Below are 13,406 nucleotides of genomic sequence, written 5' to 3'. Positions count from 1 at the left end.
TCTAAGGGAAATACTTTGCCTTGTAGTATCAATCAAGCTTACTTTGTCTGATTAACCATGTCGTTCCTTGGAAACCAGATTCAGTAAAAGAGAAATTTTGCTACTTTTATATTCTTCACACCTAGAAAAGAGTTGGCCTTTGGAATAATCATCTCGTCAAATCAAAGACTACCGCTTTGAACTAGTAAAGTATTTACTCGGTTGGTGCCTCAAGAATCAATAAGTTGTTTATGAATTTGTGCATTAATTTTCTTGGTATTCAACTTTTGGAATGTAATTTCATACTTCATTTGATTCAATATCGATGATTTTGAAGGGAACCATTAGTACTTTTTAGGCATCCACGAGTAGCATTTTGACCTGAATTTAGCTCATAAATCAATGGACTGAAGTACATAACATTATTGGAGAGGGAGACCTTAAAGGTTACCAAACCAGAAAGAAATGGTAGTTTTACCAAATACAGGCCAAGGAGAACAGGGGTAGATATTACAGAGAAAATGGGGCACGAGCAAATATTGTAATATCGAAGTTCGACCATCCCATAATATGTGACAATTCCAAACAAACTTTTAATTAACATAATCATATTGTGAAGTTCTTTTTCTTTCGATCTTAGGTTGCACTCTCGATGATTAAGCGGGTGATTTGGTATAGAAACGGACGCCAAAGGCCAATCCCAAGATCAGCAAGGGAACGAGGAATTGGAGAAGCTTGATAACAAAATCTGAGGTCTTGTCCTGCTCGTAGTGTGGCTGCTTGGGTGGGGAGTACTTGGTCTTAGTTGGGATGGTTGATGTATCGATGTCACCCACATAAAACTCGTCCATCATCGCTCGAGCACTGCTACTATGACCAACATCCTCAAAATCATCACTTGCATCTTTCCCTGCCAGGCTCAGCCAAACATCAAACCAAGGTTATTAACATTCTTTTCAACATTTTCCACAGCAATTCCCACATTGAATCATACAAAATAAGTGGAAATTTTGGAGAGATTTGTTAACCTGTTGCAGACAATAAGACCTCATCACCACCAGGATGATCCTCCAAGAATTTAGTCACATTGTAAACCTGTTCAAACATAAGGAACTTTTAGGGGACTAAAATGGTGCCAAATAGAAAGAAGAAATATAAGTAGTTAGGCCTCTAGAGTAGAATTCGGCGACCAAATCAATGGGAAGACTGATATCTAAATCCAAACCTTGCTTTTTGTGACAAGAAGATCAAACCGGCTTCAAAGGCATAAAATTTTTTGGTTACTTAACACCCTCTTGAGATTCATGAAAGAAACCACAACAAAAGTTCATGAAAATTTCCAAAGATTTTTTTTAAAATGATGATAATATTACTTATTAAAGTCACTCTCATCCGAAAGACAGAATAATATTACTGATTAAAGTCGCTCTCATCCGAAAGACAGCTATCTACAAATGCAGGGAATATGATACCAAATACACATAACAGCATATCTCTCTTAATGAACCTTGGTACAAACTAACAAGAGAATACATTGTGCAAAGTCCATCATGCAGGATGCCAGGATTCATTCAAGGGTAATACTAAATCTAAGGGCAACAAAGCAGAAAAACAATTGTTAAGCCATCAAGCCAGATTAAGATAATAATTAAGAAATCCAGGGAACAGAGAGGCAGAGGGTCTATACTTGCATCCAGCTTTAGCAATCATAAGGATCACAAGTGAATATGTACGATCCAATCAAAAGATTGACCTTGAAACTGAAGATTTATATTGAACCAATCTATGTTATCAACCCAGCAATTTCAGATTCAGCAATCTTTTTTTATATAGGAAAGATGGAGTATTTAAGTATCCTGATATAAGCTGTCAGCCTCTCTCTAAGACATCCATCCTCGGGAATTCAAAATTTTCTCACCATCAGAACCAAAATAAACAAAAAACGAACAGACAAGAAAATAAATCCAAGAACGCCAGAAAAAAAAGACAAAATTTGCAACTTCAGAAATAAACCAAAACACCCAACTTCAGGATTTTTCCTTTAAAAAAGAAAAGACAACCGCAGACTGAACTGGATCACCCAAGAAATCTGTACCAACAAAAGAAGAAAGACAAGAAAGCCGTACCTTGCCCTCAATTACAAGCCAACAGTCTTTATCATGGTTGTGTTGGGAAACCTCCGCCAAAGTATAGAGCTTTCCGTCTCCACCCATATTCTTGCCCTGTTTCTTTGTTTGATTGAGGAAGAAGAACAGCGAAGAATTGATTAAACTGAGTGAGAGAGTGAGGTTGGCATGTAAGGTCAACGCCATAATTGTTTGGTTAAATTACACCCTTCATAACTTAACTATCTTTTCACTCCTATTTCAATTATTAAAGTTTAAATTTTTTCAAAAAAATTATTAAACTTTTAAATTATTCTTGTTTTAGCCACTCTTCCGCTTAAATTATAAAATCTTTAAAGACATGGATAATTTTATTATTTTTTATTTTAACATAATATTTAGTGCCAAATAAGATTTTTTAAAAAAAGACAAAAATAAAACTAAAATCTTTAAAACCTAATTCCCGACGCAAAACTCAATTGACCACTCTTAACCTTCACCGACCTTTGAAATGATACACCTGCAAGTGATAACGTAATTCACCGCACAGACACATTTGAGATATTACACTTGTTGCATCCTTAACATCGATTGACAGTGTGATAATGTACTATCAGATGACACGATTCAACTTCTATTATGAACCAATAATCAAATTCATGTCAATTTGATCATGGATCCCAACCTACTTCATTTATTGTTGATAAGCCTACTGATGACGGCCACAACTGACGGAAGTACGAAAACATGTAAAAGGGAATGAGTTTCCAATAAATTATTTTAAGTGTATGATTTTTTATTGTTTGGTGAAAGGGGCATAAACCCCAACCGACTACCCCAAATTAGAGAACAATCGGACGATGAAAGGGAGTGAGTTTTCTTTCGGCACTAATATCAACGTGAATGGTTGTTGGATCATGACGATGTGCGATAATGATGGTATCAATGTTAGACTTGTGGAGTTTGGGTTAGTCATTGACTAAGCGGACAATGAATTCACGTTCATAAGGGTCAAGCAAGTTTAGTAGGTTATTTTGAGACTTATCAACCTTCGATGACGGTGATCACAATGACGACCAATATAATCAAATTATGAGTTGGTTTAGGTTGAGAGAGTAAAAAGGAAATGAGGAAGAATAAAGAAAGAAGAAATGAGAGAAAAATAGATTTTTATATATAATTAAAATTATGTCGTTTTAAATTAAATTTGGTTTTATGTATAGATTTAAAACTATATCATTTTCGTATAGGTTATCATGTTATAGCGCTATTAATTATTTAATGGAGTGATCAAAACATGAATAATTCAAATTTTCAATAATTAAATTAAAAAAATTAAATTATAGTAACTAAAATAAGAGTAAAAAATAATTGAGTGATGAATAATATATTTTACCTTATATATTTAGGAATAATTACAATAATACCCCTCTATATATAATTTTTTTCCCAATTAAGTCACTGTTTTTATTGAATAAAAATAATTTTTTTATTATTTCGGGTCGGATTTCTAATTTATATATTCGGGTTGGGTCGGGTGGAGGGTGGAGGTTCCCTTGTTCTTGGGTCGGGTGGACCAAAAAACCAAGAAGGACAATTCTGTCATTTTACATTATTGAAATCCAATTAATCTGACATGATTAGGAACCAAACAGAATATGAAATTAGATTCTAATTCAATTTCTTACCAACCATATAAGTTTCAGATTCAGATTCTAATTCTCTCTTAAACATTTTAACGAACAAAACTCCACTTAAATGTTTTGTTTGGGGGTGTGGAGGGGGGGAGCTGAGGGGCAGTGTAAGATGGTTGAATGACCATTCGATTAGAAACCAACCAATGAACAACCAACTCACCAAGGCCGAGGTTTTGTTTTGACTTTTCAAAGCGCTTTGCAATTTTTAGGAATTGTTTAAGGAAATACATATTAATATAAAGTAAAAAAACATCACAATCGAAAATCTCAAAATAATCTTAACAAAATCGGTTTAGCACGATTATAAATATTGGCTTATGCCTAATATATTAATTATAATTGTGTAACTGGTAAATTTATCTTATCGATAAATATTGATACTTTTCTACGATAATAGATACTTTCAAATTTAAAAAAATTAAAAATGAGAAGGTTGTAAAGTATTAATAGTTTTCTACAAATATTGACACTTTCAAATTTTAGAAAAATATTGAAAATGAGAATGTTATAAAATTTTAATATTTTTCTACAAATATCAATACTTTCGAATTTTAAAAAAAATAAAAAAAGAGAAGACTATAAAGTATCAATTTTTTAAATAAATATTGATACTACGATATGATAGTCAATATTTTAACATTTGATGAATGGTAAAATATTGATATTTTTTTCTATTATGTTTGTACTTTAACATTTGAGAAAGTTATTGAAATTAAAATATCGATATTTTTTTATTTAAAAAAATTGTTAAAGTTAATATCGAAAGTTACTTATTTAAAAAATTTCATTAAAATATCGTTGTAAAAGTATTGATAGTCTAATAATAATTACAACTTAACCGGTTAAAATAAAATAGACGTAATATATTACATTAAACTATCTACCAGTTTGTTTAAAGGTATAATAATAATATAAATGGTCAAATAAAATAGGTGCAACCTATTACGTTAAACTAGCTACCAGTTTGTTTAAAGGTATAATAATAATGTAAACGGTAAAATATTTACAACTTAATCAGTTAAAATAAAAAAATTGCAACCTATTACGTTAAATTATCTACCGGTTTGTTTAAAGGTATAATAATAATATAAATGATAAAATAAAATAGACGTAATCTATTACGTTAAACTAGCGACCGATTTGTTTAAAGGTATAATAATATTATAAACGGTAAAATAAAATAGGCGCAACCTATTACGTTAAACTAATTATCGATTTGTTTAAATGTATAATAATAATGTAAACGATAAAATATTTATAACTTAACCGTTTGAAATATTTTTTAAATTCGAAAGTATCGATACTTGTAGGTTGATGTGGGGGGAGTTCATCAACTTTTTCAAAAATCTCGACACATCAAATATCAATTATCGATATTTTAACATTCATCAACTTTTCAAATGCTAAAGTCTTGATAACAGTTATAAAAAATCTAAAATTCTAAAATATCGATACCGGGTATTAATAATTTTCTTGAATACGTATCAATATATATATACATTAAGTATCAGTATTAATAATTTCCATACATCTACAATAAGTATCGCTACTGAGTATAGGAGTTTCGATACTTTTAATATTGTTTAACCTCTTTTTTTATCGATTATATTGAGTATAATTTTTAATTTCTTAGATGTCATCTTTTAAATATGATTGTTTTGGTTAATTAAATTGATTTTAGTTTAATTAATTTATTATTTTATGATAAATAAAAATGAAATTGTCACCACTCAACGGTCATATTATTCTAATGTAAATTGGATCGTTTAGTGATTGTAAATCAAACACCATAAAAAGGAGATTTTCTAAAAAAAAATTGATTCAACACGTTCTTAGAGGATCAAATCTTAACCAGAAAATATACTTAAATTAAATAGATGATTAGGATTTTCATAGTCAATAAAGTAGTAGAATTTGGAGGGAAACGAAATAAAAACCGTCGACAGCAGGGTTCGAACCTGCGCGGGCGTAGCCCAACAGATTTCAAGTCTGTCTCCTTAACCACTCGGACATATCGACCATCTGTTTGTTACGCTAAGTTATTAAATTTAACTAATTAAAATTGATGAAATTACAGTTCTTACGGTCGGTCTAACATGAAAAGAAGCCAAAGCCAATTAGATCACGCGTTGGAGTGCATAGGGTTAGGCCGAAGGGGCAGCCTATGGAAGTATACATGTAAACGAATCAAACAAATACGAATAATGATATGTTCATGTTTGCTAGTTTAACTTTAATTGAAAAAACAAATGAATATGAATAATTAAATGAACATAATTTTTTCTTTGTTCGTTCATTAAGAAATATAATATTCATATTCGTTCGTTAAAATGATAAACGAACATAAAATGTAACTTTATGTTAAATCAAGCAAAAATTATTAGAAGAATATAGAAAAATGAAAATAAATATAAATTTAATTAAACAAATGAATAATCGAACGTAAACAAATATAAACAAACAGATTATCGAACATAAAAGAATGAGTTACAATATGTTCACGAATGTAAATGAACGAACGAACCATTTGTTCATGTTCGTTCATTTAATTAAGCGAACATAAAATTTTATTTATGTTCGTTCATTTAATAAATAAATAAACTTTTCGTCTGTTTACCGGTAGTTCGTTTAGGTATGCAAATAAATGCTATATTATTATTGTGGAGTTGAAAGGGGTTGGCTTTGCTGTGATTTAAGGTTGGCATCCTATTAATTAAACAACTGAGTTATGACCACATACATTATTGGCGTTGCTCTCTTGTTATTGTAAACCTAACTTTTTTTACGCTGTATGTATTCCTTATTTCTTATTTAAATTTTTATTTTTTTAGTTTCTAATAATTCTATCTTTATAACACATTTTCTCTACATTTATGATATGTTTTCTTCTACCTTCATGACACGTTTTCGATCATTTGAACACTTTTCAGGGTTAGATTTGATATCACATCGATTGATCAATATTAAACTTATTTGTTATCTCGTTGATCTTCCCTGCTTTGGACTCTTGGATTGAATTTGGGAATGCGGTTTGTGTTCGTAGATAGTTTTCTCACGACGTTCAATTCTAATTTTTCAGTTTTCGGTGATCTTTTAGTAGTTTAATCTCATTTTGTGATTCATTTGTCGATGCAGATAGATTTGTTTGTATATGTAGTTTGTTCGAGTTTCTTGGATGAATTTAAATTTTACCTTATATGGTCCTTGAATGATCTCGAATGATTAATTTATTGTATTAATGGTTGTAAGAAGCTATTCTAGTTATATATTTAATTTTAAAATTATTATAATTTTAAATATTTTCTCTTTTTAATTAAGTAAATTTTCAAAACACGTAAGAAGCTCTGCTTGGCTATTAATATAGTGTTTTGAATTCTACATTACAATGAAAAATATAATCTAAATCACACTGGTAGTCACTAAACTTTTAGGGTACTTTCATCTTAGTCATTAAACTTTTAAAAGTTATATTAGAATCATTAAACTTTTAATTCATTTTCATTACGATCACTTTCGTTAATTATGGTTAAAAATGCTGACATGAAATGTTATTTCCTTTAAGAAACCTAAAATTTTCAAGTTGACATATACCGTAAAGGAAACGTAGCAGACGCGTCCCTGATTGCAAATACACTGCAATTTCCATCGAGGATGTAAGGGATGTGGAGGAGGAAAAAGCGGTCAGAGCTTATCGTCAGGCGTTGCTTGCAAAGGATCAGCTTTCTCCACATTATGATGATTACCACACTTTGTTAAGGTAAACAGACTTTGTATTGCAGTTTTTAGAAGAAAGTTATGTTAATTCATTTGTGTGGCCACTTAGCATTTACCATGTTGATAAGAGACGAGATCATTCCATTAAACCAAACTTGTGCTGTTTTGAAATTCCCAAAGATAGCTTGAATGATGTCATACTGATTGAATAATGCGCCTATCAATTGACTTTAAGAAGAATTTATATATTTTAATTACTTAAAACAAGAGTTTCCAGTTCTCTAAATTTCGAAATCTTCTTGCATTTCCTTAGTGATTTCTAATTACTTTTGTTAAGCATCCAACCAAAATTAGTTGCCAATATGTGGAGGGTCCAACTTGATTATAAGACCCTTAAGAATTCCCAGGACCTTTTAGATGAGTGATAATACCATTTAACAGTCCCCAAACCTATAGCTTAATAGAGCCTTACAGTCTATACATAGGGTTAGGCTTGCTCTTATACCATGTCAGATGTAAACTAAAAACAATATATGAAGGGCTCAACTAAATATAAGAAGACAGAAACCCAAAGCGAATAACTCCACTTAACACTTTCAGCATAAGCAATCTAGAAAGCAATATTTGGATTGTCTATTTAAGCATAACGTATGTAAGAAATGTTTCTTGTCTGCTTAGAATGGTGGTAGCATGGGGTAACATATCAAACCATCTTCAGTTTACTCATTTATTGAACTGCAACTGCTCCCTTTATTGAGTTTTGGGCCGTGTACTATTTTTCATATCAAATTTTTAGGAGCAAGTATTTAAGGGTTGCATCTCTCTATACAAATGAATTATTTAAAAATCTACTGTCTAATTCAGAGGATCTATGAGTAGACTCGTTCTAATAAAACTAAGGTTTGAACCTTTGGACATTGTGTATAATGCAAATACGTCTGCCGGCTTGCAGTGATGCATGATATAACTGAAGTCTGCACCCCCCACTCAACACTTGAGTAGACTTTCATAACCAGTAGACATGGAAGTGGAAACTGAGCTCCACTTTAAATTATATTTTTGGGAAAAAAATACTTATTCCAACTTATAACTCCCCCCCCCCCCCACAAAAAAACAAAAACAAAACAAAACAAAAAAATAAAAGTCCTACGTTCAAGAGCCTCCATTCAGCTATGTTCATTCATTTAAAAAATGTGGAATTTGTTTTTTGCAGGTTTTTGAAAGCAAGGAAGTTTGACCTTGATGAAACCATGCAGATGTGGGAAGATATGCTGAACTGGAGGAAAGAGTATGGAGTAGATACTATTGTACAGGTAAAAGTGCTCCTCTTATCATCTTTAAAATTGGATTATTTGAATTTTTACTGCACTTCACGATTAGATGAATTAGATAGCATCTTTGTCTATCTTGTTGTTTATGAAGGATGTGCTGTCTGTCCTTTTTGTTTGTAGTAGTTTTCAGCTATGTTCATTCATTTAAAAAATGTGGAATTTGTTTTTTGCAGGTTTCTGAAAGCAAGGAAGTTTGACCTTGATGAAACCATGCAGATGTGGGAAGATATGCTGAACTGGAGGAAAGAGTATGGAGTAGATACTATTGTACAGGTAAAAGTGCTCCTCTTATCATCTTTAAAATTGGATTATTTGAATTTTTACTGCACTTCACGATTAGATGAATTAGATAGCATCTTTTTCTATCTTGTTGTTTATGAAGGATGTGCTGTCTGTCTTTTTTGTTTGTAGTAGTTTCTTTCATAGTTTTAACACGTGCTATGATGCACATGGAGGATTTTGTGTATGATGAGTATGAAGAAGTTCAGCAGTGTTACCCCCATGGTTACCATGGTGTGGACAAACAGGGTCACCCTGTTTATATTGAAAGAATTGGTAAAACTGACCCTGTCAAACTGATGAAGATCACTACAGTTGAAAGATTTTTAAAATATCATGTGCAGGGATTTGAGAAGGCTTTTTTGGAGAAGTTTCCTGCCTGTTCTATTGCTGCTCAGAGGCACATAGATCGTACGATAACAATATTAGATGTCCAGGGTTTGGTTAGTATTAAAAATGACAAATCATATGCATTTAATCCCGTATCATGTTTCACATTATTTCCTTCTTATGCAGAACTGGGTGAGTTTTGGCAAGGTTGCACATGATCTCTTGATGCACATACAGAAAATTGATGGTGACAACTATCCTGAGGTATCTTAATTGTTTCATTAAGGTGATTAAATATATATATGTGCGTGTGTATGAGTTTTTTATGTATGAATTCCTCTATTGTTCTTACATCTGCATTCTCTCCACAGACTTTACATCAAATGTACATAGTTAATGCTGGAAGTGGATTCAAACTACTGTGGAGCACAGCAAAAGGCTTTCTTGATCCAAATACTACTGCAAAGATTCATGTACAATAATATTGAAATGTTTGATCACAAAGAAATGTGTATTGATGCATGCTTTTGTTTTGAAGACTGGGTTTCAACCATAGTTACATAAATCGCTCAATAGTCCACGATCTACGTACTGAACGTTGTGATCCAAAACGCGGTACGATCGCGTTCGGATCGTCTCAAAATTGCGATTCGGTACTTCGTAATTTTGCAGCAGGGATAAGAGGAGATGCAATCAGAAAAATAAAGGGATTGGGGGTTTGAGAGAGAAAATCAGAGGAGAAGAAGAGGGAGAGAGGAAACCATTTGGGGAAACCAGAAAAAAAAAACAGTGAGTTGAAGAGCCTTACCTTAGGTGTTATCGTGGCTTCACCGGAGCTGGAAGAGCCCATCATCGTTGTAGTAGACATTGATTCTCTCGAGTTGAAGATCTTGGTCTCATTGGTAACGACCGGTTGGATCTATACCGTGCTCGGCACAAACAACCTCCCAAAACTTGGTTCCGATTTGGTTGTCGCACTAGCCACCTTGAGTGTGAAGGATCTCACGCATCTTCGATTTTGGAGAGAAGAAACCAGAAAGGATAAATGAAGGGATTTAGAGAAAGAGAGAGACGACAAAATAAGAGATGTAAAATTGAAAATGGAAGTGGGAAGAGCCTGGTTTTTATATAAAATATATTTCATATAGTTTTGGTCTAATTTTGAGTTTAGATCCTCTAGTCTACTCAAATTTAGAGATTAATCCTTTTACTTTTCGAGATAAGAATGCTCAGTCCAGCTCCTAACTACAAACAAAATTGAGCAGTTCAGTTGATAAACCTCAAATTCAAATTAAATAAAATAAGGCAAACAAAACATGCATTTCTAAATTTCTTCTATAATTGATCTCTATCTAAGAAATTGGTACATTGTACCAGAGCGATCCGAAATAAGTCTACCCTCTCGTACCGAATTTTAGGGACCTAGCGAATTACGATCCCGTTCCACGTTCCCGTACCGGAGCGTACCGCGATCCATGTGACTATGGTTTCAACTAATCAATGAGTATTCTTTGATCTTACAGGTTCTCGGGAACAGATTCCATAACGAATTATTGGACTTGGAGATTATTGATCCAAGGTTGTATTTTTTTTGTATTACTAGTGAAATATCTTACTGCTTGCGTTTGAACTTTTCTAACTAGACTTGTTTAAGGAAAATCTCCCAAACACCCAATTGCCAGAGTTTCTTGGTGGAATTTGCTCATGCCCTAATGATGGTGGTTGATTTGGATCTGATAAGGGACCCTAGAATGACCCAGAAATAATGAAGGTAGGATCCCTGACAGTATTCAAAAGGAAAATGAATAACTAATTGTAGCATTTTGTATCACTCCTCTCTGTTCAGACATTATGTCTGAGAAATGCCATAATTATTCTTTTATGCCGTAAGCTAAAATTCATTTCCTGTATTCTACTTGCAGTTGGTACACTCAGGAAATGCCTTGTACTTGAAGGAAACAAAAAGCTCTTCTGAGAATGATAATTTGGAAGTCAAGCTTTTGTCTACTAAGGTTCCTTTCACTAGTCACGACCTTCTATATTTAATCCAGTTCTCTCTGTCTGCTGGCAGTTTATCATTATGTAGCTAGGCATCATGTCCCCTATTAAGTGGTTGTTTTGGTAGGTTGCAAGTATTAAAATATCTTATGCTTCTGATGCGAGGCCAGACACAATAGATTTCATGCAGTTAGTGTCACACTCTGATGAAATAATTATCTCTGCCCCATCTTTCTAACTTCTCTTCTAAGCATGGTTATGAATTTTTTTCATTTGACTTTATAATCCTTGTTTCTTTTTGTGCTATTTGCAAAAATATTATTTATGATTTACAGATCCTTCTGCCAGGAAAGGATGTGTGATCATGACTCTATGCATGGTATTAGCAAACCAAAGAACGTTGCAAGAATTGGAGCTGGGTCAACAAGTGAGTAATTACTTAGTGATCTTAATTGAACATCATATTAATGCTTCGGTTGTTGATTTATATCATCATACCATTCAACTTGGCATCAGTGCATGTTTTGGTAGTTTTCTAACATGTCTTATTATAGTTGTTACAACTATATATAGTAAATACCATCATTTGGACAAGAATAGGGTCATTAAAGCATAATTAGTAACAAAAAACAATCTTGGGAAGGTGCAGGAAAAGTTATGTCCGGTCCACACTACTAATACATGAAAGGTGGTAGTCGTGTTTTGTTTCTTTGGCCATGCTGGGTTTGGACTTGAATCACATTTTAAAGTGTGACTCCTAACTATTTAGTAGATGCAATTGCTACTATATCATAGTAAATAACTATCACATGGAGAGAGAGAGAGAAAGAGAAGTGGAGAGAGGAACGGGGAAAAGTAAGTATTTTTCTGAGGAGATTTGGACGGTGTTTGTGGATAATCTTAGTCGAAGAGTGTCAAGACGTGCGTTAAGAGAAATTTTTTTAGTTCATGGTCCGATTCAGAGAGTTTATATCCCAAAGGAAACAAGAAATCCAAAATACAGATTTTCTACTTTTGCTTTTGTGTAGTTTGGGTCTGAGATTGGTTTGAAGGGCAGTAAATAATGTTAATGGTATTGTCATAGATGGGAGAAGGATCTCGGTGGGAGCTGCAAGATACAAGGATTCACGTTCATGGATGGAGCGTAATAATATCTCTTTCAAGAAGGCTGCATGTCCGATTACTGTTGATATAGCAAACTTAAAAGAGTCAAATGATATTAATAGAAGTTTGAGGGATGACAGATCGTATAAAGATGCCCTACTGTCGAACAGGATAGCGAGAAGTGTTAAGGGGATTACGGAATCATCAGCTGAAGGTCTTCACAGGGGAAAAGATAAGAAAAACTTATTGGAAATGCACATTCCATCTGAGAGCTTGAGCTGGGTTAAAAGATCATTGACGGGGATTATCAAGCATTCATTGGAGTTTGTTGAAACATTTTAATATTTCGATATAACAAATTAAGTTAAATGGATTTTAAGATTTTCCAAATGATTTTCTAAGTATATTCGATATAACTATTCGAATATCAAAACATTACTCCAAATATTTCAAAAATCATTTTTGATCCTTACTTAAGTGTAAAATTAAGTTTTAATCATAAAACAATTTCAAAATAATTTTACAAAGTATTTCGAACCTATTCAAAGCCAAAAATTCCAGATTGCTCAGAGGGAACCGATTCCCCCCCATAGGAGGAACCGATTCCCCCCTGAATGGTTTGGCTCCGAGATTTCCAGAATGCTCGGAGGGAACCGATTCCCCCCAAGGGGGTACCGATTCCCCCCTGATTCAACGGTCGAAATATTTGAATTTTACACTTAGGGAACCGATTCCCTATGAGAGGGAATCGATTCCCCCCACGCTCCAAGCTGTTTTATTAAATGTTTTCACACTAAAACGGCTATAATATCTTCTCTAATTATCCCCAACGTTCAGAAGTGATCCAAGGTGTATTTAAGCAAGCTTAG

The 13,406-nt window shown here is 33.0% G+C and overlaps 2 protein-coding genes and 1 non-coding gene across 3 annotated transcripts; 1 reads left to right on the top strand and 2 right to left on the bottom strand.

Annotated features, from left to right (window-relative positions):
• Window positions 1-430: 430 nt before the first annotated feature.
• Window positions 431-2,260, bottom strand: LOC120143494 (cytochrome b5-like). The gene is made up of 3 exons (XM_039157801.1): window positions 2,106-2,260; window positions 1,008-1,074; window positions 431-889 (listed from the first exon to the last, which is right to left on the bottom strand). Exons 1-3 carry the CDS (start codon window positions 2,190-2,192, stop codon window positions 636-638), a joined length of 408 nt encoding a protein of 135 aa, XP_039013732.1. The 5' UTR covers window positions 2,193-2,260; the 3' UTR covers window positions 431-635.
• A 3,458-nt stretch (window positions 2,261-5,718) lies between these two features.
• TRNAS-UGA lies at window positions 5,719-5,800 on the bottom strand. The gene has a single exon. It is a non-coding gene; the product is annotated as a tRNA-Ser (tRNA).
• Window positions 5,801-6,805: 1,005 nt separating this feature from the next.
• On the top strand, window positions 6,806-11,743 carry LOC120143591 (phosphatidylinositol/phosphatidylcholine transfer protein SFH9-like). Its single transcript, XM_039157894.1, has 10 exons — window positions 6,806-6,810; window positions 7,380-7,538; window positions 8,709-8,808; window positions 9,282-9,548; window positions 9,622-9,699; window positions 9,807-9,908; window positions 10,959-11,014; window positions 11,107-11,206; window positions 11,358-11,447; window positions 11,561-11,743. Exons 1-8 carry the CDS (start codon window positions 6,806-6,808, stop codon window positions 11,159-11,161), a joined length of 822 nt encoding a protein of 273 aa, XP_039013825.1. The 3' UTR covers window positions 11,162-11,206; window positions 11,358-11,447; window positions 11,561-11,743.
• The last annotated feature ends 1,663 nt before the right edge of the window (window positions 11,744-13,406 follow it).

Source organism: Hibiscus syriacus, unplaced genomic scaffold, assembly GCF_006381635.1.
Source record: "Hibiscus syriacus cultivar Baekdansim isolate YM2019G1 unplaced genomic scaffold, ASM638163v2 tig00110858_pilon, whole genome shotgun sequence".
Classification (NCBI taxonomy): Eukaryota; Viridiplantae; Streptophyta; class Magnoliopsida; order Malvales; family Malvaceae; genus Hibiscus; species Hibiscus syriacus.
This window is presented reverse-complemented; position numbering and strand designations above follow the sequence as displayed.

Excerpts from the sequence above, each read along its gene's own strand:
- LOC120143591 (XM_039157894.1), top strand. Across the intron at positions 7,539-8,708 it reads GATTACCACACTTTGTTAAG|GTTTTTGAAAGCAAGGAAGT; the intron begins GTAAACAGACTT and ends TGTTTTTTGCAG. Across the intron at positions 9,549-9,621 it reads TATTAGATGTCCAGGGTTTG|AACTGGGTGAGTTTTGGCAA; the intron begins GTTAGTATTAAA and ends CTTCTTATGCAG.
- LOC120143494 (XM_039157801.1), bottom strand. The coding sequence starts at position 2,192 with ATGGGTGGAGACGGAAAGCTCTATACTTTGGCGGAGGTTTCCCAACAC. Across the intron at positions 1,075-2,105 it reads GGCTTGTAATTGAGGGCAAG|GTTTACAATGTGACTAAATT; the intron begins GTACGGCTTTCT and ends ATGTTTGAACAG. Across the intron at positions 890-1,007 it reads GGTCTTATTGTCTGCAACAG|GGAAAGATGCAAGTGATGAT; the intron begins GTTAACAAATCT and ends TGAGCCTGGCAG.